Source organism: Typha latifolia, chromosome 10, assembly GCF_019914945.1.
Source record: "Typha latifolia isolate L0001 chromosome 10, TyphaL0001v2, whole genome shotgun sequence".
In the NCBI taxonomy this organism is placed as follows: domain Eukaryota; kingdom Viridiplantae; phylum Streptophyta; class Magnoliopsida; order Poales; family Typhaceae; genus Typha; species Typha latifolia.
In genome coordinates this window covers 8413653-8441544 of record NC_133095.1, presented here as the reverse complement: position 1 = coordinate 8441544, position 27892 = coordinate 8413653, and the positions used below count along the sequence as shown (strand labels likewise).

Here is a 27892-nt window from a genome sequence, read left to right as displayed (position 1 = left end):
ATTGACATGATTTGACGTCAAATTTATAACTCGTCTGATAGAATTGACATGATTTGACATCAAATTTATTACTCTTCCCTCCTCTTTTTATAGCCTTGTAAGCCCGCAAAACTCATTATGCAAGCCAGTAAACTGATAATTATGACATAATTAAATCTTCTTTAAACACTGTAAGTCGGTAAGTTATTTAATTTTATATCAGTAATTATTTTTTAACCCATATTAAACCTATTAGTAATTTTCTTTTAATAATTTTGAAATTTTTTTCTGGTCTATACGGTTAATTTCTTGCAGGTTTTTTTTTTTTTAACATCTATGTTGAAAGACAACCTCTTTTATAATAAAAAATATGAAAATTTTGAAAATGAGAGAGAAGAGAGAGAGAGAATATTGATAGACATTAAATTGATAGATTTAAGTTATGCACCGGAATCAATTTGAATTTATATTGTAATTTTTATTTTATTTTCTTTTTAGTTATCGGGGAGTGAATTTAATTAGGGATAAAAAAAGATAAAAATGTGTTTGGTTACTAAACTTGGCTAGGGGTCTTTGACTAAGTTTAAGGAACTCGCTGAGCTCAAAGCAAATGAGGGCTTAATGATATTGACCTCAAGTTATCCGGATTTTGCTTCTGAACCTATCCGAATTGGATCATTGAAGGTATCACCTACTTTATCGTTAACCTAGATTCAAGGAACTTCTAAATTCTTGTTTCTTTAATTATGAACTTGTTGGTATATATACGTTTACTAGTGTGTATATAAAAATCTATTCTTATAAGTGAGTGAGTGTATTATTTATTAAAGAACCAAATATTCGTAATGTACTTGTATTAAGCATAGAAGAGCAATAATGAAGGTTTACTTAGATTCAGATTGTGAAAAACTAGAAATGTGGATATTATTACAAGGCTAGTGTCTAGGTACATAGGTTTGATGCTTACCTTAAGAAGATTAAAGTCCATTACGTTGGTATTGATTTGAGTTACAGAAGTCCATAAATTTGTGGGAAATTGCTGCACTTTGATCATTGATCATAAAGTAATATTGGCAAGGAAAAGAGGCATTAAGTTCCCTGGTCAACTATCTTAAAGGCATAATTTCCTGCTATATTCTAGTACGATGCATTCAGATCTGTTCATGACATGAAGAACAATTGTGCGCTTAGCTAGTAAAGTAAATATTTATAAACTCTAAAACAGAGGTAAACATGTAGCCTTGATCATATACTTGGAGAGAATATACTTATGGAAGGATAATTTTCGTACGCTTTGGCATTCTTTCCTATAATTTTTTTTAATTATAACTCAATGCTAGGAATTATGTAGTTTCATATTTAGCTGATTTCTGTGTGGAGGTTTGGAGCTTAATGAGTAATTTCAATCATTGTTTTGAAAGGCGGCCTTGGCGGTTTTGGTGTTATTTTTAGTTTTACTTTTTTTTTAACCAACAGAATGGGTGTTATTTTATTTTATTTTTCTGCCCATATGTTTGCTAATTGCTGTTCTATAGAGAGTTTGAGAGAGATTACTATTTGGGAATTATTATTTATTTTCCACAAGTATGTGTAGATTAATGTTTGTGATTACTATTTACTAATATGTATGTTTGCTGTTCTGCTAATTATTGTTTGTAATTGTGACTATTATTTGTGAAATTAGTTGCTATTCTGCTAGATGAATCATTATTAATTTTTATATAGCATCTATTATATATTATATATAATTATTTTTAATTTTTAATATATTAAAATTGTTAGACTGCCTTGGCACTCGCATATTGCTTGGGTGCTATGTGGTAGGGTGATTGCCTATAAACTACGACCGTCTTTCAAAATATTGATTTTACTATTTGAATTTATGTTTGAGTAATTGAGACCTCTAGTTGCAAATCATGCTTTCCTTTTTCTCTTTTAAATGGGTATACTTTTAAACTCTACTACTAAATTCATAAGTTCAACTTTAGCATTTGCAATTTTAAAGTTGTAAGAGCAATATTTTTGTAATGACAAATTTGTGGACAAAATTACTTTTATTTGAGTTGTACAAATTAGATTCATATGTATGGTCAAGTCACATATGAAAAATCAGATCGTGTGAAGAAATCAAGTTAAAAGAAAAAGAAAAGAGAATTTAAGCTTCAATTTTTAGGATCTCATCCGGATGGGAACAAGGGCATCCAAACAGTCGGAATGATTCACTTAAAAAAACTTAAGTGGTATTTGGATGAGATAAGTGATGCCTAGACGACATGTGCAGGACAACAAAAGAAGGTTCTGAATTAGAAACAAATTTGAGGATTCCTTTTTGTGGCTTATCCTAACATGAATTAAGGATGTTCCTAACCTCTATTTAAGAAGCTGAAAGCCAGAGATTAGGTAATGGATTGGATTGGAAGGAGAACTCTAGGAATTCTACTCTTATCTTAGAGGAGTTTTCTAGTTTCCTCTTAGAGTTTCTGTTCTATATTTAGAGGAGGAGACTTTCACAATTGTCCAATTGCTTGAGCTACAGCTGATGATGATCCAGTAGCATCGCAAAGAGATGAAATGCTCGTCGACATCAAACAACTTCAACACATGCTGTTTTGAGGATTGACTCTTTGCTCGGGTTTTACCAAAGGGGGCGATTTTTTTTGCAAGTGTAGTTAATTATATAGTTTTTGTTCGAGGGATTACGTAAGACTACGGTGTTAGAGTATCGGAAGGGGTTGTAAGTAAGTTTATTTCTATTGCTTGGTGAAATAAGATCGATCAACTTTGAGCCATAATTATATAGTTTTTATTCCAGGGATTACGTAAGACTACGGTGTTGGAGTATCAGAAGGGGTTGTAAGTAAGTTTTATTTCTATTGCTTGGTGAAATAAGACGATCAACTTTGAGCGTGCTTGTAATTTTCTCTATGAGAGAGGTTTTTTTTGTTGTCACAGTAAAAGACCTACTGAGATTTGGTTTCTCTAAACCAATTCGGATTTGTTTTATTGACTTTCGACTTTGACTTGGGATGTCTATTTTAAAATCTTACCTAGTTGGTTTAGGGCTTCTATCTCTCCCCCGAACTTTCAAAAGTGTTGGTATTGAAAAGATGTTTCTTCTCTGTGCTTCTTTGGTATTTATCAGATCATTTGTATACACAGTAAATAAGTAGCTAGGCCATATGGTTTTCTGGCTGATGACCTTCCTAAACTGTAGCAGAAAGTGATTCTATAGTAAACATTTGTTATGGCAAAGTATTGATAAAATATGGTTTATGCTAGAAAAGTATATTTGGAATTTCTCATATCTTCTGTTTGAAGTAATGTTTATGAAGATCCTTGTGCATTTTATCAAACAAGATAGAGAACAATAACTGAAAGATACACAATATGACATTAAGAACAATTAATAAACACTCCATTATCAGTTCTCTTACTCATGTCATCATTATTTTCGAAGGTGCTCTATGGAGATCCTTTACTTCAACATAATATTGAGTCTGATATGAGTACATGGAACAAAGCCTATTAATTCCTTTTGCATAATGATGTGTAGGTCACTCTCGTTTTTCTCTTAACTATATAGTTTCTTGCAGTGGAGCAGCGCAGAAATCCTGAACTGAGGGGCTTGCCAACTGCTGTGGTACAGTATAATTCCTGGAAAGGTGGTGGTTTGATTGCTGTCAGTTATGAAGCTCGAAAATTCGGTGTGAAGCGGTTCGTCCATACTCTTGTCATCTTGGGATGATTAATCAATTAATTCCACTATATTTAGCTTTCAAGATTGTTGTTACCAACTGAGGTTTACTCAGATCTATGCGGGGAGATGAGGCCAAAAAGATCTGTCCAAGTATCCAGTTAGTTCAAGTTCCAGTTGCTCATGGTAAAGCTGATTTAAATATTTATCGAGCTGCTGGATCTGAGGTTTGTTAGAGACAAATAAGATTAAATTCACCTTTTTATGATTTAAAGTTTTGATTAGTGTTCGATTATCTTAGAAGGCTTCTAATGGTAAAGTGAACTTATAATTTGACTCTACCCTAACCAGGTTATTGAAATCCTAGCAATGAGAGGAAAATGTGAGCGTGCATCAATCGATGAAGTTTATCTTGACCTTACTGATGCAGCTAAGTCTATGCTCCTAGAAACTCCCTCAGGGATGCTGGAATCAATTACTGAAGAGGCTCTGAAGTCAAATATATTGGGCCTTAGTAGTGTAAGATACAAATCTAGTTTATTGCTACCCCATTTGATACAAAATTTTATTATTGTTTGGCCTTTTCATGTTTCTTCTATTTGGAATGTTGATCATAGATTTTGGTCATCTTTAGGATAGCAATAACAGGGAAAGGAGTCTGATAGAGTGGTTCTGTCGAACTGATGCTGATCATCAGGAAAAGTTATTGGCCTGTGGAGCTATTATTGTTGCTCAGCTACGGGCCAAAGTTTTGGAAGAGACCAAATTCACATGCTCTGCTGGTATTGCTCACAACAAGGTAGTCAAAAAATAAGATAGAGAGTGAATACATTTTTCTTTTTCATGTTTTTCTCTAGATATCCTGTAAATGCCTCCAAAAATGTATTCTAAAGTATATCTTCTTAACTTCTGATTTGTTTGATAATGAGGTGACGACATATTGAGGTTTGGCAGCATATCGCTTAATTAGTTTCCTAGGTCTGCTTCAATTCAAATATTCTAGAGAACATCTCTCTCTCTCCCACTCAGTATCTTTCTAACCAGTTGCTTTCCTTTCAGCATCTGTTTATTCATTGAGTTCATTAATGTTACTCTGGCAGATGTTAGCCAAGCTTGCAAGTTCCATGCATAAACCAGCTCAACAAACAGTTGTTCCATCCTCATCAGTAAAGGATCTATTAGCTTCCTTGCCAGTAAAGAAAATGTAATACACCAACCTGTTGCATTCTATATGGTGTATTTCTTTGTGTCACTTACAGAAACCAGTCAGATTCTGACTTTCTAAGTAGCAGCACTAATGTTATTCAAAAGTTTGAGTAGAAAAGTCTATCAATTTTACATATTTTAATGATCTTATGTGGTGTCTGTCCTCTTATAATGGTTTTCCAATCACCAGCTGACCCGAAATTTCCAGGAAACAACTTGGAGGGAAGCTTGGCAGCTCTTTGCAAACTGACCTTAGAGTGAACACAGTCGGTGATTTATTGAACTTCACTGAACCAAAGTTACAAGAGTATTATGGCATAAATACAGGGTATGGTATCATCTATCATTTACCACTACTTTCCATGAAGTTATCAGACTAGATAGTTGTGCCTATAGTCATGGAAAATAATCTAATATTCATGGTTGGGGAATCTGCAATTTCTTAAAGCTTAAGTTGAAGGAGAGCAGAGTTTAAATAACAATCTTTCCGCATATGGTAGAGTTTTGGTAATTCTTATGAAAATAACAATCAAATGAGAATATTGTTCTATATGTTCTTTTTATGAGCATGAATAACATGTATGATTTAATTTATTCGGGAACATGCAATAAGACTTTCTCATTCTAGCACAGTTTGTCAACTGGGCCTATTACCTTCATTGCTTGTATATCCAATAGACACAGTCTGGCTTATATTTCTCTATCTGATCAACCTTATTGCAAATATTGAGATCTCTGTGAACCTCTGTGAAGCATGTCGGATATGGTATCTGGATATCTTTAAGACACTAAAACTTAAACCTATAGCTTCAAAACCCTAATTTCTAATATAGTTACCAAATGTTAGATCTTACAAATCCATTTTCTGCAACCTCCTGCATTAAGGCCAACTTGACATGTATAATATTGCCCCGTGATCCAAACCATAGTTGAACTCCATCTATTGGATTAAGAGTGTATTGTGCCTGGGGATCAGAACATGCATCAAAAAGCCCAGAACAGCCAACCTAATTTTTTCGCCAGCTAAACACCTATTGAGAAAAATAAAATCTGCTGCAGTAACATTCTGGACAATATTTTTATCTCTATTTGCTATCCTCTGTGCATTTTCCTTTGTGGTCCAAGTCTTCTTGATATCTATTCTAGGTCAAATTTGATTTTGGAGTATGGTCCTTTATTAGTTTAGTATCAAAGCTATATTCTTGTGCATTATATTATTGCACAACCTTGCTTTAGTGACTGTTAGAACAAGGGAAGAGGAGAGTTGGTGTGAAGTCAAGCTGACGGTAGAGACTATCAAAAATCTGTTATTCCATTTCCTCTCTAGGGGGCCTCATTCTGATGCATGCTCCTCTTTTACGTTCCCCTCAACAATAGGATGAATCTCTTTTTATATGCCTTTTGATTAACTAATTTTTTTTCTTTTACCTTAATGAGCTTTTCTAAAAGAAAATATCAATTTCCTTGCAATTACTAAATGTGTTGTTTTTGTTTTCTACATCTTGGTGATAGCTGAGTAAAAACCAACTTTCATCTTGCTTAGTCATCAGGTTTTTACAAAGTTCTATAGGAATTGAAGTGACTATGATGTCATCTAGTTGGTAATGATCTATACAATGTACTTTGAAGATGGTGAATCTACCATAGAGTTGATCCTCTATTTTCCATTTTAGCACATGGTTATGGAAGATTGCAAGAGGTTTTTGTGGTGAAGAAGTCAAAGATCGTCTTCTACCTAAGAGCCATGGCTGTGGAAAGACATTTCCAGGACCACAAGCATTGAGGACGACAGTTTCTGTACGGTCTTCTCTTTTAAATATTGTGGCAAGCCTTTACAATTTGCTAGTAAAGCATAGTTATGTGCCACTTAAATGATATTGAAGCTATGTTAATTTGGAAGCCAACTGACTCTAGCATTTAAAATTCATGTTGATAATTGTACTCCTGCTTCCTAGTTCATAATTGAAACATGTTTGCTTAGTTAGGGCAACATTCATGCTCATCATATAAGTGTATATTTTTTGTTACATTTTCAATTGGGTTAACTCAATTTTTAATGTAGTACACGACTAAAGATATAGTCAAAGTTAGTATGCCTACATAAGCCATTCTTTGAGGTGTGCTGGAGAATACGATATTAGATATAAATTCATGGCACTATAATCTATTTGGTTTTTAAGAGCTTACAACTATGATAATCTTTATTATAGTCAGATTTTAGTTCAGATCATGGAAGCTAGTTTCGGTCAATCCTTTGTAGGATTGGCCAAAACGGCCATCCCGATCTAGGGTTGAAATTAGTCCAATGATTGGTTTTAGCTTGGGATTGGCCGTATCAGCTAAACAAATTGGGAGAGAGAAAGGGAGAAAGGGAGAAAGGGAGGGAGGATAGTAAGAAAGAAAGACAGAAAGAGAGGAGAGTAAGAGAGAGAAAGAGACGGTAGGGAGCTCGTTGGAGAGGGAATAAAGAAAAAAAATAGCATATCTAAAGTTGCAGGAGGTCAATGGAGTTGGATCTTCGTCGAAAGATTTCATCAAAAGATAATGGACCGACTAGAGTTTGTAACAACCCCAAATAATAACCTTCACCTACCTCTATATTTATATTCTCTTTCTCACTACATATGAACTGATCTAGATCTTTGAAAGATATCACTAAGTTCACTACTGTTTCTTTTTATTCTTCATCTCTTTGTGTATTACTGCTTTCTTTCATTGTCTTCCTCCTCTGTTTCTCCTCTTCATCATCTCCATTCTGCTCACTGCTATCATTATCAATATTTTCATAGTCATGCATTAATTCTTGACGAATCATTGACTCTTTTCTTTATGCATTTCTCCTTTTTGCCTATTAGATAAGCCAATATTTATCTTTTAATTTCCAAACTAATTTGAGTGCAAGTTACTACATTTTTTGTTTTCCAGCTAAATGTTTCTTCAAACGGCTAATATTGTCACTTATTTTATTTTCACACCAATTGTATTTGATACGCTTTTTGTCTTAGCAGAGCAATGCAATGTTCACAGCTAATGTCGCTATCTTGTGACTTTTATTTTGGAGCCATTTTAATTTTAATATAAATCTAAACAAATATCAAATTTAAAATATAAATTATAATTCATAAAATTAAAATTAGCAAATTAAATAATTCAGAAAAAATAAAATACAATTTCAGCAAATTAAAAAAAATTCAGCAAATATGTAATCTCAATTTTAGCAAATTAAATAATTCAGCAGATATTTAATCACAATTTCAGCAAATTAAATAATTCAGCAGATATTTAATTTCAATTTCAGCAAATTAAATAATTTAGCAAATATTTAATCATAATTTTAGAAAATTAAATAATTCAACAAATATTTACTCACAATTTTAGTAAATTCAGCAAAGAAAAATTTGGATTTTGGAGAGTTATTATGTGGAAAAAAATCATTAAAGAGAAGAAAAAGAAGAGATTAGAGAGAAGAAATCAAAAGAAAAAAAATTTCTTGACTTTTACCAAAAAGAAGAAGAGATTAGTGAGAGTGAAAGAAAATAAAAAAAAAGTGAAATTATGTAGTTGAAGGAGAAGAAGAAAGAGAGAAGAAACAGAGACAGAGTAAAAGAAATTAAAAAACTTAGAGAAAAAATTTAATAAAATTAAAAAATTAAATATTGGAATTTGTCGGAGTTTGTCTAAGTTCGTCGGAGCTAGATCTCTCCGTTAGAAAGAGAGAGAGGGTGAAAGAAAAAGAAGAAAGGAGTGAGAGAAAGAGTGAAGAAAAGAGTAAAGAGAGAAAGAGAGTGTTCTAGCTTAAGGACATCAATAATTGATGTCCCCGAGGCGGATCCGGGTCAAATCCATAATGGATGTAGCCCAGTTTAATCAAAATCGGCTAATCTTGGCTGATCCCAGCCATTTGATTGGTATCCAGATCGGCCGATCCTGATCGAGATTGATTGATCCAACGAACCTTGGTTTTAGTGCGTCGAACTCTATCTTGTGCACCTAAACCTAGTGGGGTTGGCCATTGGTGTGCACGCTCAAGGGATGGGTTCACCCGAAATCCTAGGGTATCCTCTTCTTCAATTGGTTCAGCGCTCATCGGCCCGCGAGCTGTAGTGTCCCTTTCTATTTATGCTTGTGGAGTCTGTTTATCACGGAGTTCATAAGTAGTGCACACCATCTCTACCATGAATGCTTGTATTGATTGCAAGAACTGGAACACCTCTGGCTGAGTTGTCAATGGTGGTGGGGTCGGCAATTTTGGCGATGGAATTGTGTTATCAAGTAGTGGGCTAGTCGTCACCGGTGGTGGACTCCTAGAAGTAGAAGTCCCCGTAGTTACTCTTGCAACTATCCCTTATGTGGTTGTCATATGGTACAAGGATAACAATGGCTTTAATACCAAATTATTACGGACCGATTAGAGTTGATTCACAACAAAAGAGTGTAGGCTTCAATTCGAGTCAATGATGGTAGATGAAGAGGATGAAAGAAGGGATGATGGTGGTGGGGTTGGCGATTCTGGTGGTGGAATTGTGTTATCGAGTAGTGAGCTAGTCGTCGCCGGTGGTGGACTCCTAGACGTAGAAGTCTCCATAGTTACTCTTGTAGCTATCCCTAGTGTGGTTGTCATCTGGTACAAGGATAATGATAGTTATAATACCAAATTGTTACAGACCGATTAGAGTTAATTCACAACAAGGGAGTGTAGGCTTCGATTCGAGTCAATGATGGTAGATGGAGAGGATGAAAGGAGGGATGATGGTGGTGGTGATGGTGGTGGTGATGGTGAGGAAGATGATGGGCGATGGTGGTGATGAAGATAAATTTAAGGTTAAAATAATTTTTCAATACTTGAATGATTTAACAAAAAAGTTCAACCCCTATATATATATATATATAGGTGGGGTCCAATAATTCCTATTAGGACTAGCCCTAAAGGCTTATACGATTCGAATTAGGATTTGCCTTAAATGCTTTTATGACTTAATTAAACCTTCTTTAAAGACTTACTTGGCTCAATTAGACTTGCTTTAAAGGTTTACATTATGAATTAGTTAAAAAATAAATAGACTCGATCAATCGAGCCCAATATCCTCGTGATTCAATCTGGTTAGACTTGGATCACATTAGGAAGAGTAATCGTGCTAGAGAGAGAGAGAGTGGAGGGAATTAGAGAGGGAGAGAGGAGGGAGTTGGAGACGGGGAGGGAGAGGGAGAGTTTTATTTAATTGGAGAGATAGTAGGAGAGAGAGTTTGATACGAGAGAGTTAGTGGGAGAGAGAGTTAGTAGGAGAGAGGGTAATAAATGTTTTTTAATTTGTGTAGAGGGAGGGAATGTGAGCGATAGAAAATGAGAGTAAGACATTGAGAAAATAATATTTATTTTTTAGCTTTTAAACATTATATATGAATTATTTATATTTATATCTTTTATTATTTTTTCTAAATTTTTTTAAAATACAGGCTGATACGGACGGCATATACTGTTGATATATATCGTTTCATCGGATAGTCGATCTCAATTTTGATTTTGATACATGGAACCTTGCCTCAGACCATTGTAAATTTCCTATTATTAATTCTTTCTTTATTGGTGCTAAATTTTGGTAATCATGTTCACCATATTTTGAGGAAAATTGGCAGATATTAAATTGGTTTTGTCTTCTATTTTAGATTCAGTGATTAAGTGTTAATTAATCAAACCCTGCTTCTTTAGTTAATTAATCAAACCCTTTTGCTACTACGGTAAATTGTTAATTAAGTGTTAAGTACTGTAGCAGTGAAGAACATAGAAAGCAAAGCCGGCGGTGAAAGGGAGAAAGAGAAGGAGAAAGGGGAAGAAAAAAAAAATCTTGGCGGGGAAGGATCATCTAAAGGGATACCTCAGAGTTGCCGCTTTGCCGGTTGCTGCTCGAAGCTATGAAAGGGAAGACTTTGCCCGGTTGCTTGCTTGCTAGCGCCGCTCGGAGCCTTGGAGAGATCGAGAGAGGGAGACTGGATACGAGGTCGAGGGAGGCGATTTTTAGGGCTCCGAGAGATCGAGAGTGAGGAGAGAAAATAATGGGGTTAGTTTTTTTAAACGGGTAATGGGTTAAGCTGAAGATCCGACCCGATATCGAATCAAATCCAATATTGTTGGGCTCTCCCGCAAAACAATTTAGCGGGCCGCTCGGCCCGCCATGTGCCTTGGCAGATCGCCACGCGCAAGCCGAGGCCACCTGGGCTGTCTGCGGGGCAGTTGGCTTGCCTCCCCACCATGGCGGCCGCCAAGGCCAATTTTTAAAACATCGGTGGTAGTTGAAACCATGGATTGTCAGTATGGTTGGTGTGAGTCAGCACAAATCATGCCATTGAATTATTGCCATAGAAAAGAGTTCCAATCGATCTCTATCCCATCTGAATATCACTTAGGTGATTAGTTTTGGGTCAATTTGGGCTAATCTGGCCAAAACTATGTTGTATTGGACCTGTTTCAGCCGCAAGGACTTAATATGAGCCAATTAGTTAAATAGGTTAGATCACATTTGGATCTGACTCCCCAGTCTCCCTCTCATGCACCTTCATCTCTTTCTCTCTCTCTTTCTCAAACTCCTCCGTGGCGAGGTCCTCTGGCACAAATTTGGGGAAGTTGACATCCAACAAGCTCCTCCAACAGTGATCCAATGACATCACTCTTTGGCGACCTCAAGTAAGGCTATTTTCTTTCTTTTCTCTTTTTTTTTTTTTTGGTTTCTTCCATTTCCCATCACTCTCTCCGATGACTTTCTTACTCTTCTCTCTTCAACATTATTTCTTTTGGACGAGTTTCATTCTCTCTCTCTCACTACTCTCTCTCTACAATTGCTCATTCTCTCTCTCCACACCTATATCTCTCTCACCTCTCCTTTGCATTGGTTCTCGAAGACATGAGCGAACTTCTCTTCATAGTTAAAGCACAAGTTTTTTTTTTTGTCGCTACCACACCTGCTTATAAGTCTTACCGCCAAAAATTATTACTTGGCGGACAACAAGAAAGGAAGTAAAAGTGTGGAGATGGGGAGATAAATACAGAGAGATAAAAAGAGAGAGAGAGAGAGAGAGAGAGAGAGAGAGAGAGAGAGAGAGAGAGAGAGAGAGAGAACAAGAAAAAATATGTTCGTGCACTCACCATGGTGGAGATACCAAACGGTGCTCTAGCTGCCCTCATGCTCTAGCCATTGCCATGGAGAAGAAAACTGGTAGATCATTTTTAGAAGAGGTATTCACAGATTGTACTAATTTCTTGGCATATCCATCACTTAAATGATGTGGATCATGAGTTATTTTGTGATCTACTGATCTACTTAGAGAGAGCGTTTTCTTTGATGGCCTACTTGATGTAATGATTGCAAGGGCAGCAACTCACAGTCCTAGTCTCGTACTGCAGCCCTATCCTACTGCAGCTCTATCCTTCTCTAAATCTGCTCTAACCTCCTTTTGAGTTGTTTTGAAACACCCCCACCCCCGTGCCATATGTTGACATATCGTCAGCACAATAAGTACCCGTCAACATGGTTGGTTTGGATTGAGAAATGATTGTCTACTTCCCCAAAACCACCAAACCTTCTTATTTTTGACTCGTTGCACTTGCACTTTCATTGTAAGTAGAGAGAGTGACACTTCCCAACCCCATATATTGCATCTGACAATAATAATTACAAGAATTTCTCATTCTGCTAAACGCTTCCAATTTTTGCCAGATACTAATAAGTCATAACTAGTTCGTAGAAGTGACTTTTCTAGAAACTTAAATTTCCAAACATTCTTCCTCCAATTTCTATACACTAATAAGTCATAACTAGTTCTTAGATGTGACTTTTCTAGAAACTTAAACTTCCAAACTTTCTTCTTACAATTTCTATCAACCAAATATGCCCTTATTTAGCTTTAATGTAATGAATTAGGAATTTCTCTAGGTGATAAGGCAAATATATTGATATATGATTTTTGGTGATTCCTAGCTGAAATAATGAACAAGATGATGTGAAAATTGATTTTTCTTTTTTTGTTTTTCCTTTTCCAATTGTTAATTTCTTGCATTTGAATTAACAGGTTGTAATCTATCTTGTGTAAAAAGTGAGAATATATTGATTTTACAGCAAAGCCATATGTCATATAATTAACGCCCCTAACTTTTTTATGATTAGTTCTACAAACATAAGTTCGGATTTTTTTATCAGCAAGAGAAATGTGACATAGTTTGCACATACTTCTATATATATATTTGATTATTTAGCTCATTACTTAATAGGTTTCTTGTGCTTTTCTGATAAGACATGCTATTTGGGTGCTGTAGGTTAGAAATTGGCTAAATCAACTATGTGAAGAACTGAGTGAACGTCTCCAGGTTGACTTGAACCAGAACAAGCGGGTTGCTCATACACTGACCCTTCATGCTAGCGCATTTAAGGTACTTAATCAGTTACTTGGTTGTTTATATAAATCGTTCCTGTAGCTTTTGAAGAGAAGATTAATTCTTAAATACATGTTCATTTGCATGTGCTTTGGGTGTTCTTGTTTGCGATGCAGATATCTCACTATATAAATAACTAAAAAGTTGTGTCTGACATCCTCTTTTCCTTTGGCAGGAAAATGTCATAGACTTTCATTGGAAGTTCCCTTCAAAATCTTGTCCATTGCGCTATGGTACTTTAAAAATTCAAGAAGATGCAACAAAACTATTTGATTCTGGCCTTCACGATTTTTTGGGTTCACAAAATATTTCATGGGGCATTACGTCTCTTTCAGTTACAGCAAGTAAAATATCAGATATACCAAATGTATGTTTTAGTTCACTCAGCTTATAGTATACTATGTTCTTTCTTCATGAAGTTGTTTCTTTCGGCAGAAAAATTTAATTCATATAGTTTTGTCTTATTCTTCGGCGCCTTGCACTTAACCTTAGCATGTTTGCCCCTCGTTGTAGGTCTCCACGTTGGAATAAGTTTAGTTCGAAAGATTAGTAGCTTAGTTTGAATTTTAATTTCATATGGTCTCTTATTTGATTACAAATTTTATCTTCACTAGTAGTTGATTCTATGATCATGTCATCTTCATTTGTTTGCATTGTACTATTGAGATGATTTTATGATTTATCAATACTGGTACTATTTGGGTCATTGTCATATGAAAATGTGAAAGCCTTTTGTTAAGCTTTTTCTAGCAAAATATTTTTTGGGGAGACAAGGGAGTTCTAATTCTAGTGAAGGGGAGTATGACACAACCATGGAACCCAATCCAGCCCATAACCTTAAGCCATTAGATGAGTGCCCTAGGGTCTACATCAACTCTTGTCTACAAAACACTTATTAGTCCATTATGAACTGTCTTAGTCATATCCTTTCTTACAATGTGTGGCGAACCAATTGCCCTTTCAAGACAATTATTTTCCCTCTCCATTTAAGAGTTCAAACAAGTACTTTCTCCAAGATACTACAAGCAGACTCCCAAGTTTGCGCACACCAAGATACAATTGAGAGCCCTACCAAAGATCTTTCAAGGGACTGACCTGCAAATGCATAATAGAATATATTTCTTTTAAATTTAATTTTATGCAAACTCACACTAGCAGTCTTTGCCGAAACAAATTTCTAATTTACCTCAAATCAAATCCTGATGCAGGTACTAATTAATTTTGTACCTTAGCGGTTATCAAATGGCATATGGTATTAACAACTAATTAGTAGTTTCACATTTGCCATGTGCTGCATGCAGTACTGTAGCCATTTAATAACTTAAATACAGTCATCCTAGAAAGAATAACTTAAATACTATTAAACTGTATCATTGTTACTAGTTAAATTATTCCAACAGTGGTTGTTATATTTAGCATACACCTGTCAAATATATTTGGGAATATTGGAGATTATTCATTTTCACCACATGGACATTTTCCATCTATTCCTCAAAACCAATCCAATGCTATCATCACATACTTATTGAACATAGAGGAGAAGAAGAGAAGAAGCTAATTAAGAACAGAGAAGAAATGAGACAAAAAAAAAAGAAAAGAAAGAAAAGCTAACTACTTGCCAACCAAGTATGCACTGGGCATATCTACAAGAATGAAAGATGTCAAAGACAAGTAAAGGTCAGAAAATGAAGGAAACATTAAAAAGGATTCAACATGAATGCTTGTCAAGATGCTATTTACACATTTGTTGTTGTGCACAGTCAGATATTGCATGATAATAACAAAGCAAAGAAGAGATGAAAAGAGAAGACACAAGATTTATATTGTAAGCCCTCTCTAAGAGAAACACCACAAGGCCAATCAACAAATCCAACTTCAATTCTTATCCAACGTGAAAAATCCTGAATCCATACAATCAAGCTCTGATATCAATTAAATTCTGGGGTTGAAAGAGAATGCAAAACTAGTAGGTCTGAAAGATACACAAAACAACACAATAATAAGACCATGAATTTTTCTAAAGTGGAATAACCTCCCTCACTGTAGAGAGGAGAAAACCACAGATAAGGCCACACATGGACCAATCAATTTCACTTAAGTTGTAGAAACAAGATTGACTTACAAGTCCCTCTAGACACACTGATGACTAAGTATTAAAATGTCTATTTTCTTGCAGTCGTCACGATAATCTATCCTGTGACAATAGATTGCCTCCGTTGATTTCAACCCGACGTGGATTACTTCTCAGTTCCTTGGGATGTTAAAGATGTGTGATTGATGGTAGTTCAGCTCCTCCGAAGTGCTTCAAGATATACGTGGAAGTGGAGAAGCACTCATACTTGGAAGAAAATCAACTTCTCACTTTTGGTAGAAAGTAAGCTCCTTGAGTTATCCGAGAACTCTTGGACTAGATGGATCAATGGATATCTTGTGGATACCAATGAGTTTCTTATATAGAATGTGAGGAACATCTCTGCTTTGTACTAGGTGAATCCCCTGAAGGGAACTTCTGTTTGAGACGGAATGACTTTCCTGTTTCAGTTCTGTGAGTAGCTCGAACCCAACTTATATACTATAAGTGACTCTCGCCAAATCTGTGAGGCAGTTCGAACATATCCTTTGTGCTTATAACCAAGTCTAAAGTAGCTGCTTAATTTGTTTTCTTTTCACTTTGAATTTCTACTTCTTTGCACCATTTGATCTTTTATAGGATGTCTTGACCATATATTAAGTACTAATTAGCATGGTTTGCCGGATTGGCCGATCCCGATCTAGGCCTAATCCGAACTCTTTTTTTTTCTCTCTTTCACTCATTCTCTCTTCCACTCTTCCTTTCTCTTTTTCTCTCCTTACCATATAACCATTGTTTTTCTTACGGAGAACTCTAGTGATGCAGATCTAACTCTAGCGAACTCTAATGAACTCCCGTATATAATTTTTTAATTTATTTCTTTATTTCTCTCTTAATTTTTTTCATTTCTTTCACTCTCTTCCTTTTTCTTCTCTTTTCTTCTTCACTGCACCATGGTTTTCCTTTTTTTTAGTTGATTTTCTTCCACTCACTCTCTTTATAATCTCTTCTTTTTTTTAAGTTTTCAATGCTTTATAGTTTTTCTTTCTTTATTTTCTTATTTTTGGTAAAAATTTTTCTAAATTTTTAGAAGTTTTCCAGCATTTTTAAATTATATTTGGAATTTTACGTAATTAAAAAGTCCGATTCAATTCAGGCAATTGATACGGCTGTATCCGATCGATATGTATTGTTTTTTCGGAATGCTGATCCCGATCCTGATTTTTCGAACCTTGCTTATTAGTACAACCCTAAGAACCATGGATACTTTCGTCATCTTGACATATCTGGTATCGATACCTTAGATATGATACTTGGATACGTATTACATACTTTATAAAGTATCCCAATTTTTTTAAAATAAAACAAATATTTCTAATACTTCTCAGATACTTTGTAGGCACTTCTTTGAGACTTTCATGATTCCAACTGATGTGAGCCCAAGTGAAGGAGAATTATTATATCTAGAAGGTTTTATTTTTAATAAGAGGCATGCTTTATGCATTTCTAGGAGGCTTAATTTGGAAAGTGTGTTATAGTTTTAATTTATTATGATCTATGAATTGGAATTCCTTATTTATCTTATATCTTAGATAGTAATATACTTTGTAATCTACAAGGCCTTTTGTATGAATGGTGGTTCTTTTTAATTGGTAAATCGATCATGTAAGTAATATAAACTATCACACTTTGACAATAATTTATAAATTCTCATTTTAAAAAAGATGCAAGTTCAAGTACACTAATATATATGTGCAAACATACAAATATACTTTTATGAGCCACGTAACATATGCGTATTGTATCTTTAATTTTCAAGATTTATTGTATCAGCCATGGTTCGTTGGATCAACTAATCCCGATCCAAATTGGCTAAGCCTGATCCCGATCCAGACTCAATTCGAACTCCCGCTCTCTTTCTCTCTTCCACTCTTTCTTCTTACTCTCTCTTTTTCTCTCTCTCTCTTTCACTTTTTCTCTTTTTCTCTCCTTATCATATAACCATTGTTTCTCTTACGGAAAGATCTAGCTTTGGTAAACTCCGGTAAACTCCAACGAACTCCGGTATATAATTTTTTAATTTATTTATTTTTATCTTTTTCTTAGTTTTTTTCATTTTTTCCACTCACCCTTTTTCTTCTTCTTCACTGCACTATGGTTATTTTTTTTTTTTGTTTGGTTTTCTTTCGGTCACTCTCTTTCTAATCTCTTCTTTTTAATTTTCATTACACCATAGTCTTTCTTTCTTTCTTTATTTTTATTTTTGGTAAATTTTTTTTCTAAATTTTTAGAAGTTTTCATGCATTTTTAAATAAATATTTAAAATTTTACATAATTAAAAAGTCTGATCCGATTTAGGCGACTGATATGGCTGATCCGGTCGATTCGACTTTTTTCGTAAGGTCGATCCCTATTCTGATTTTTCGAACCTTGGTATCAGCATATTTGTATCGTGTCATATTCGTATCCATGCTTTCATAGGTACACCTCAAGTGCAAGTGTTTTTGTCCACGAATTTGGCATTACAAAATAATTGCACTAACACAATGGATGGAGATTTAAAATGTGGTTTAAGATGGTATCAAAAATCAAGGTTGTTTTTATCTAGTTTCAATATACATTTTTCAAAATAAAATTTTGCATCGGTTTGCATTATGCAATATTGCAATCACCACATTGGTGATTTTGCCATTCACCTTGGACAAATATTAGTGCAAGCTATATAATCCTACATTAGTTTGGTACAGGAGCTATGGTCCTACATCATATGGCAATTACTAATGAACTAATTATCATGAAATCTTGAAAGACATGCTTAACATTTAAGTATTAGAATGTTAATAGGTCTTCTCACGAATATGACAGTTTTTCTTTGTTTAGATCTAGTTAGTAAGCTATATACAATAATGCAAATGCTTAGAAGCTGGCATTGTGCCACATTATTTTACTACATCATGTTATTTGAAGTTAGGAGTCAATTCTTAAATATTGGTACACAAACCAAGAAATTATAACTGATAATATAATACAATTCATATATGTCGGTAATTTTTCTCAATGAGTTTAGCTTTGACTAATTTAGCTTGAAGGTTCAGAATCTCCTCTTGTTTTTGGCCCAATAAGTTAATTTCAATTAGGTTGCTTAACGATTCAAGACCTTTTTTTTTCACTTTGGTTGCTTTTGATTGAACTCGAGTTTTCAATCTTCAACCTTATATTATGAGGGGATTAATCCACATCAAAATTTAAATGAAACTGTTAACATATATAAATGAAAATTTAGCTGATAAGGATGCTTTTTAAACCACAAGGTTTCTTCTGATCACAAGGCTTTATGGTACATTACATTTGGATTTTTATTGCTTTTTCAATGCTGTAGATTAAATTCGTATTTTGGCTCTTTTGTTAAGATTTTTTTATTGTTCTTCACTAGGAAGATTGAGACCATGGTTCGAAGGATAGGATCCTAATCCCGATCCCGATCCCAATCAATTGACTGGGATCGGGTGGGATTGGCTGATCCCAATCTAGACTTCCTCCTCTCTTTCACTATTTCTCTCTTTATCTCTTTCACTATTTTTCTCTCTCTGTGTCTCGCTTTCACTATTTCTCTCTCTCTCTACCATGGTTATTTCTTCCCTTATTTTTTTCCTCTCTTTCACTGTTTTTTCTTTTTGTTTCTTCCATTTTCTATCTCTTCTTTTGCGGCAGTTTTGAGTAAGTATTTATTTAGATTCTAGGCTTCATATGTGAGTAATTATTATTTTTTTAAATTTTTTTTAGAAATTTTGATACATTTTTAAATAATATTTAGAATTCTATGTAATTAAAAATAGTCTGATTCGATCCAATTTGGCCGATACGGCACACATGTCATTTTTTCAAGAAGTCAATCCCAATTCTGATTCTTCGAAGCTTGATTGAGATCTGTATACATATGTTCATAGATATTCAAGAAGGAACAAAGAGGACCATACTGGGTTACACGAATACCTTCCTTTGGGCAGAAATGGATGGATCCAGATTTCTGAATTCCTAGACTTAGTTGTCATTTCTTTTGGGATTTAGGGGTAAATAAGTAAACTTGAAAACCCAAAAGTTTGTAATAAAGCTTACATTATCGCTCACTAATAGTAGCTACTGTTCTCCATCCTAAGGATTATGTCAGTTTAACCAATAGATTTGTGGATGGTGGACACGAACCACTAGCAACCTTCGAAAGGTTGTCTCCAGCGATTGCTTGCTCATTTCGATATTATAAGGTATTTGTTAAGCCAATTTGTAGGCACAATTAGTTAAAGCAAATTTTGTATTAAAGCTTTTGCTCGGCAGTGAGGATTTTGGAAGGCACCACTTTTTGAGCCTGAATGGGAGCTTTGTACCGGAAGGATTAAGAATATGTTCTTAAACAATTTAGTCATAGGAGAGGTTCTTTACAACCAAATCAAGAACTAGACCAAACTTTAACCGTGTTAGGTGGGCATTGACTTCGCCTGGAGAATGAAAGTGTCCTGATAGGTGGAAAACTCTTTCAAAAATGCAACTAAATGCTACATCTCTATAGGTTAGGATAGTGCTTTGTCAGATGTTAATCTTCCATTGTTCCATGTAAACTATTGCTTTATCCTAGCCAAGGTTTTAAATATTGTCAGCATGGGAACATACTGGCTGACATGAGGTGTTGTTCTATGTCATTTGGGCCACAGGATCATGTCACTCTCTTCTTTGAATCTCAAAGGAAATGTTACGATTACCCTCAGAGATGATCGAACTTTCTGAAAGGCAATTCTGGATAGAACTGAAGACGGAGTTTGCGAAGGCAATTGTGGTCGATCTATTTGTCGAAATGACCTAAGATTTAGATATGTTGTTCCTTTGGAAGTTTAAGGAATCCAACGCACCCGAGATCTCGTCGTTTGGAGGCTAGATCGAAAGTTACGGGTTAATACAATGACCAAAGGTTAGGAAATGCTGGATGGACGTGATTGATGGAAAATAGATATACAACTAGGGTTAGGGTTATGGAACATGGTAAGATGGCTAAGATGGATGTGGGAAAAAGGGGGAAGTCGATAATTAGCTAGTGGAAAAGATGCAAATGCCCCTGACCATCCAAACTCAATTAGAGTTAGGTTTGCCCCCATGGCTGGTTCGTGACATACCACCACGCTTTCCTCACCTCAAGGTGTGAAGTCGTGAAGGCTAACCATAACCCAATTGTAGCTCCTACACGCCTTCGTCGGTCCTTACGCCAACGACTAAATGTTTCGCCTATTTCTTCCTCTAGCTCTTCCTTTGATGCCTTGTTTGACCGCCTCATTTGTAATCTGGTTTTGTACATTACCTTGGACAAGAATCTCTACCCTACGGCATAACCTGTTCGTCCTTAGCCTTATGTCATCGCTGCTTGCCACTTCGATCTCAGTAGTAGGTTCCACCTTTGACCCAATTTTCTTCACTAACCTCTTGTCCAAGAAGTTATGCGTACTCCCTGAATCGATAAGGGTGTGTAAACAATGCTTCTTGATCAGCCCGTCACTTGAAGTGTCTTTGGTGCAATGGCTCCCGACTACGCGTGCATAGAAATTTCGGCTTGCATTTCTTCTACCACGTACTCTTCCATTGTCTCATCTGAACTCTTCTTCCTCAGCAGTAACAACATACTCCTCTACCTCTTCATATGTAGCAATCAATATTATGCTTCCCATCACTTTTGCATACCGGTGTCCGGGTGTAAAGCGTTCATCACATCTAAGACATAGATCTTCGGTTCATCTCTACTCCACCTGGGCAGGTGTTGAACAGTAGGTCTAGCCCCTTATTTTATGTCAGCTGAGGTCAAAAGGGGTGGCCTCAGTCCAAAACTAATAGTAGCCATCTTTGATCCAGCAGAAAAGTTTTTTGTCGTTGGGTTTGGCCGAACCGGTTACCTCGCATATCGACTGAGTCCATCAGTCCTCATCTGACTTCAGAGCCCCTATGCTTCTTCTCTATGAGTATGACATCTTCATAGGCCTCTATCAAAGTCCGTAGTCGAAGCGCTTGGACATTCGCTTGGATTTCTCTCCGCAGCCTCGATATGAAAGTACTCTTCAAAAGTACATTCGACTAAGGTGGAAGTGTGGAGTGTTGATTCGATCGGAATCTTCTTGATATGCAAGTATGATAATTCGCTGAACCGTCTTAGTGAGAAGAGCATCAAATTCCTCATAACCTGCTGCTCCAAACCATTTAGTGAGGCTGACATTAAATGTCGCCCACCGATCCAAGTTTCGGTGCGCGACGGCAGCTTGGTACCAATGACGGGCTGATCCTTCCAAATGAAAACTTGCTAACATCACTTTTTGACCCTTCAACGTCCTTTGAAAAGCAAAGAATTGCTTTGCTTGATATAACCAATCAACTGAATCTCCACTGTTCGGAAAATCTAGCCAACCGTTCGGCTTTGGATCCCATGATTGCCATTCGAATCAAACTCCCGCCTAGGTCTGACCGGGGGTGGATGCTGCCCCATTCTTTAATAATTTCTGTTCATTTTTACCTCATGTGGTTCTAGGTCTTGCTCCTCTGGCCAATCATCATATTTATTGAAGTTCTCCAAACTGAACCAATTCTCGTGCCTGTCATTGGTTGGTTCTTGTAAGGTTGTGTTTGCTGCTCTAGCCACTCCTGGATAGGGCAGCAAGGGCTCCATATTCTGGTAGGGAGGAATAAAAGGAGCTTGAGGGGTCGGTGGTGGTGCTAGAACGGTTGGAACCAATGTTGAATGCCTTGGTTGCGGTGTTTGGGCGTGGTCTCGGTTGGTCACTTCTGTCCAAGCAGCGGCCAATGGGGTGAGAAGCTAGACGAGTTGTTCATGATGTTGGTTCATGGCCCTCATCATTTCTAGCATTAAGTCTCCATGGACGTTGATGCGATTCGGGTCAGATTGGCTCACATCATAGGGATATTCGGTTCGAAGGATCAAGTCTAGTTATCTTATTTATTCTTTTTATTTAGTTTAGTTAGACTCTAAGTAGATTAGAGTTTATTTAATTAGCTAAGTTCAGTTCAATTAACTTCTGCGCAGTTTTAAAAAAATATTCTGCAAATATTTAGAAGTCGTTCAAATATTATAGAACCACTTGGAGAAGATCGACGATGTTTGAAGTGCAGCCCTAATTGATAAAAGTCGGTCTAGGGTTAAGGCAAATCTTAATAAAAATCGGTCTAGGGTTAGCCTCTATAAATATGTGATGTGCAGCCCTAATTGATTATCATTGAATGAAAGTATTGAATGAATATTGAGTTAAGTTTATTTATCTTGTATTTACCATTTTATCGTAGCTATTATATTGTCTTTATTTTCATAGGAGTAGATCATAACCGTAGAACCCTTTCAAGCATCCAAACCGTAGCCATCTCCTCCCGCAACCATCCTACCTTACGGTCATCCACCACCATCCCTGGCCGTCCACCACCCTCCGACAACCGTCGTAACATCGGATATTTACTATTCTGCCCTACTTCGACCTTTCTTCATTGCTTCATTTATAACTTTTCATCCAAATGTCGGATTCGTGTGAAACTAGATCCATTAGAATGCTAACTTTCGAGGCTACCTTCATATAAACTTGCACTTACATTCAGATCATTCTAGATCTGAACTCGACTGTGCTCCCGCGAGTTGAAGAGTTTTGAGGGCAAGTCCCCCTTGCTTCTCACCGCGCACCGATGTGATAGGGTACGAAATAATTCCTTCAAGATCTGAATTTATTACAGGAACTAGTCCGCGCAACAGAGGAAAAATATTCACTAAATATTCTCCTGTAGTCAGAAAATTATGAAACTAGCTGGAATCGATCCGTAACTCCCTGATCTACGATTTTCGTATTTACGCCCTTTGCAGATTCGAACTGTAACTGGGATGAAAACACGATATAGTGCGGATGATGGTGGTAGTGACGGGTGGAGTGGATGTTAGGGTTATGGATGATAATGGAGATGAGGGTGGATGGTGGATGTTGTTAAGAATAAAGACAAATGGGAAGAAGTGGTCAAGATCCCAAAGAAAAGGGAGGACTCGACAGACAAGGTAGATTAGAAGTTAGGAGAGACCTTGCCATTAGTAGAGGTGGTAGGTTGGTGAAGAGGGAGAAGGGAGATTAGGGTAGAGAGAAGAAAGAGAAGATAGGAGAAAAGAAATCAATAATCTAATAGCATAATAAATTTAGCTCCCATCCACATCTTTATAGAGGCTAGCTAATAATTCCTAATAACAATAATTAACTCTAATCCTAGTGGAATCCCGCCGATCACGTTCGAACGCGCTCGATCGCATTCGAAAGCACAAAAGACGTTCTCTATATAAGCTAACGCGATGCAGGTGTTCGAACGCGCCTGACTGCGTGACGCACATTTTGCATTCTTTGTTTTTGTGAACCTGATGCGGCGTTCGCAAAGGCCGTTCGAACGCGACATACAAGAATTTTATTTTAATAAAAATAAACAACTAAAAAAATACCCTAACTAAATGTATCACAATATCCCCAATACATCTTTCATGAGTGCTCTACTTGTCTCACAGTTTCAAGAAATGTGCAGGACTCAACGCGAATAGACATAATTGCCATATGCATGTAAGAATGGCCATTCATATGTAATAACTACATGGCCTCTGATTTCCATATAAGGAACACTACAAGGGATACATGCAGTGCAGATCAGGTGACAGGTTTCCTATATTTCAGGAACACATGTCTGGTGACCTTATAAGATTAAAAGACACATGAGAAGTTGAGAACAATCTGCTCCATGTGCTGCTTTGGGCAACATATCTCGTGTGTCCCTGTAAATCAATGAAATGCCATCCATTCCCATGTATTCAGAGGCACATTGAACTACAAATTATTCGCTCATCTATCCCAATTGCAATGATGTCAAGCTGTCAAGATGGTATGCGACACATGGGACATGTAGTGCTGCACTTCACTTAAAATCATTATCTTAGAAATTTTTTATCACTTGGCAAATTGAATGCAGTTGTATTTTTCATGTCTTCTCTAATTTCTGAGCATTTCTGGATAAAGTGCTAATTATTTTGTTTAAATATGGTGCCAGATCCTTCCTTACACTATGTAGTTCTCTAATATGCTTCTTTTAAAGTATTATTTTCTGTGTGCCAATCATTCTTCATTTAATTTCTCCCATTGTGTATTCTTAAACTTTGGCATAGACATTTTTATACTTGTAAGGTCGTGATTGAACTTCTTGACATCTTTTATATGGTTTACATTATGTATTGTAGGGAAGAAGCTCTATTTTAAGATTTCTTCATTGTAACGATTCGCCATCCACTTCATCAGAAGGTTACGAGTACGACTCACTCGTACTAAACGACATTCCTCTAACTACAGGAAATGGTACTCTTACCTTACTTTTCCATACCTTATGCTACTACATTTTGACTGATTTCATGTCAGATGCTCATTTAGAAAATGATGGCTACATGATATCAACTCAAAAAGGGAAAGGCTGTCCGTTTGCGTCTGAAGAGAAAGTGGTCGAAGATCACAAAACCATTGCTGATCAAGGAATATCCACTGACATTAACATAAGTGGAGCATCACAAGGAAAAATGAGAAATAAGGTTTTCCTTCATCAACATGCATTTTATCGACAAGTGTCATATTCCATGATGTTTTTCCTAGCTTTTATTTCTTTCTCATACACTCAGGACTTTAAATCACCATTTTCCTGCTTGCTTTCATCAGTTTCTAATGTATGGATGTTTATATCTGAATGGAGAGTTGAAAATGGATTTGATTTAGAAAATACTGAAAATGTTGCTATTGGTGATGCGACTTGTGCACTTCAAGGAAGAGGACAGGTGACTTGCACTTTCTGGTTTGTTGCCACATATTTGTTGATCCTTTTGAAGACTGAGCTGCAATACACCTAGCAGCCTGGTTATTCAATAAGCTGGAATAAAATTGTTCGTTAGCATGTTTCCTCTCTTCTTTCCCACTGTCTGCTTAAGCCAGAATGGGCATCTTCTGGGCTGGTTGCAACTTTCCTTTTATATTCGTTCTTTTCTTTCATCACTTTTGCACCCTGCTTTCAGATGTACTCATAGATCTTATGACTGACCTCTCCTAAAGGTTTTCTGATTGCTGTCTATTTTCACAATAGTAGTTTATCTGTCTTTGCTATAATGCAGCTTTAGTCAATCCTGGAGAATAACATCACTTTTAAGCCCTTTGAAATATTTCTACTGTCCACTTCAAACAGTAGGTTCTGATATGCTTTAGCTTATATAGAACTCACCCAGTGACCAATTGCAATTAATTTATCATGTTTGCACCATTTTCTATCAGATGCATCTGTTTGGACCCTATTCTGTTGGAGAGTGAAGGCCGGGTCCCCTTTCTAGCCAAAGTAGACTCATATCAAAGCATAGCCCAATACAGTCAGCAAAATTGCCACTCCTTTTATATGGAAAATTCCATGTAGTGGCAAAATAATATAGGTTCAAAAGACCTAGTGGACTACATTGTTGTATGAAAATACTTGGACTTCTATGTGTGTTCTTCCTAACATGTTTCGATGGTGCATATCTCCTGTATGCCTGTCATTAATAGTGGTTTATCTTCTGCCAAAATGTCAAAACGACAGAAGGAGCTTGACTGCTCCTTTTCAGTTTGCTGGCTAAAAGAGGAGATGCAGCGGTCAATAAGATATATTATTTTCTTGTATATAATAACTGGTAGTCTTCACTCTCTTATCCACCTTTCAGGCCATAATATACCCATAATTTGGGTGACATTAACAGGTATCTGTTTGTCATAATTAAAAGCTTTTGTTTGGTAGATTGATGGCCTATTTGACATGCATATGTAATTTGTTCTCAGCCTTTCTGTCTTTTGGTTTTCCATTCTCTTAATGGGATTTTAACAGAAGGAAACTCGACACCCTAGCATCAAACATATAAAAGGATTAAGTAGAACTAAGCAAGCAGTGTAGAACTGTGTTTACAGGTATTGTCTAGCTCTGTGGTCTGTAAACATCTCTACTTGGAATTCACAGTAATCATGAGACACATTTAGTTTTTGATTTTTACTTGCTAGCATTTGCCTCTCTAAGACATATCTTGTTCGATCTCTATGTTGCTTCATCTAACTGTTATAATTTGTTTTGTAGGAACCTTATTCCATTTTGAAGTTTTTTCCTTCTAGGGACTCCTCTTTCTCGACCAGAAAAAGATCATTTGATAGTCTTGGTCAAGTTCATTCAGGTTAGAATGGTTCTCTACCATCTCTGTTGATCTAGTGTTTTTATTACTTCTGATACGACTTATGAGAAACACTAATTCAGGATGTGACAAAGTTTCAAAAGTGAATTCAATGGAGCAAGAAGGGACTCCTTCAGACGGTAACGTTCAGCATCGAGCTTCAGAACAATGTGATCAATGGACTTTCAGTATTGCGGATATTGATCCATCTGTAATTGATGAGCTGCCATTGGAGATTCAAAAAGAAGTACGTGGTTGGTTTCATGCATCCAAGCAGACAAGCATAAATAGACGAGGTTCTAGTATCATTCACTATTTCTCACCAATGAAAAAGTCATAGAGGCTGGCATTCCTTGTTAAATAGATAACGGTGAGCCTAATATTACTATGGCCAAAAGGCAATGGTGAACGTGACCATTTGAGATGTCTTGAGAACTGAAACACAAGGAAGGATCACACTGATGCAAGGTTTCCTGTCTACATGTAAACTCGATTAGCTTTATGTTTACCCATGATAACAGTTGTGCAATCACCGACTCCATAATAATGCATTAAAGAATGCATCTTTCAAGGATGGATATATAGTACTTTGAAGCATGTGGCTGCTGATCACGCATCAAAATGCATTTTCTGTTTCATTCAAGGACCGCTATATGCTGCATTCCTAATGCACCGTTGCAAGATCAGTGGGGTTTAAAACTTTAGGCATCGGCCAAGGAGTTGACGTTTATGGCAGGAGATTTATTGTTCCTCCTTGTTATGTATTCCAGTAGTTGTAAATTTTGTATCAAACTTAGAAATTTAAGTAGCGTAAAAGGCATTTACTTTATGTAACTGTAAAATCAGCAGAAATATCTGTACAGAATATTTCTTTGTGCTAGATGATAAGCTTTTATTTTACTGTCTTTAACATGGTTTTGACATTTTCTTGTGAAGAAGCTTCTGTCAAATTAATCCTGAATAATGCATCCTGTCCTTAGGCTGCTTTCACTTAACGCCAATTCTAGAAGAACTATTTTAATTTTTTATACTAGAAGATAGAGAGCTAATATAGGTAGAAACTATTCTAATATTTAGTTGTATATTAGTATAAAGAGTAATAATTATATTTGATGTGATATAAAATTAAAATTACAGTGAAATAGAATAGTGAAATTGTACTACAAATTGGTGATGTTTTATATTGACCAATATACTCAGTGGATAAAAAGAAGTACTAATACATAAATAATAATTTAATTAATCTTTACT

At 36.0% G+C, this 27892-nt stretch overlaps 1 protein-coding gene across 3 annotated transcripts in view; it reads left to right on the top strand.

Moving 5' to 3' along the window:
• LOC140795872 (DNA polymerase eta) overlaps window positions 1-27564 on the top strand; it is a 31813-nt gene extending 4249 nt beyond the window's left edge. The window contains exons 2-14 of one of the 3 annotated variants that reach the window (XM_073148635.1): window positions 3573-3693; window positions 3789-3900; window positions 4025-4192; window positions 4308-4472; window positions 4774-4877; window positions 5088-5207; window positions 6553-6676; window positions 13185-13298; window positions 13477-13668; window positions 24659-24773; window positions 24834-25000; window positions 26551-26644; window positions 26725-27564. In XM_073148635.1, the coding sequence (XP_073004736.1) occupies window positions 3573-3693; window positions 3789-3900; window positions 4025-4192; window positions 4308-4472; window positions 4774-4877; window positions 5088-5207; window positions 6553-6676; window positions 13185-13298; window positions 13477-13668; window positions 24659-24773; window positions 24834-25000; window positions 26551-26644; window positions 26725-26981 (1853 nt within the window). In that variant the 3' untranslated portion in view covers window positions 26982-27564. The remainder of the gene's footprint in view (window positions 1-3572; window positions 3694-3788; window positions 3901-4024; window positions 4193-4307; window positions 4473-4773; window positions 4878-5087; window positions 5208-6552; window positions 6677-13184; window positions 13299-13476; window positions 13669-24658; window positions 24774-24833; window positions 25001-26550; window positions 26645-26724) is intronic. The other 2 variants (XM_073148636.1, XM_073148637.1) reach the window with 2 other exon arrangements.
• The last annotated feature ends 328 nt before the right edge of the window (window positions 27565-27892 follow it).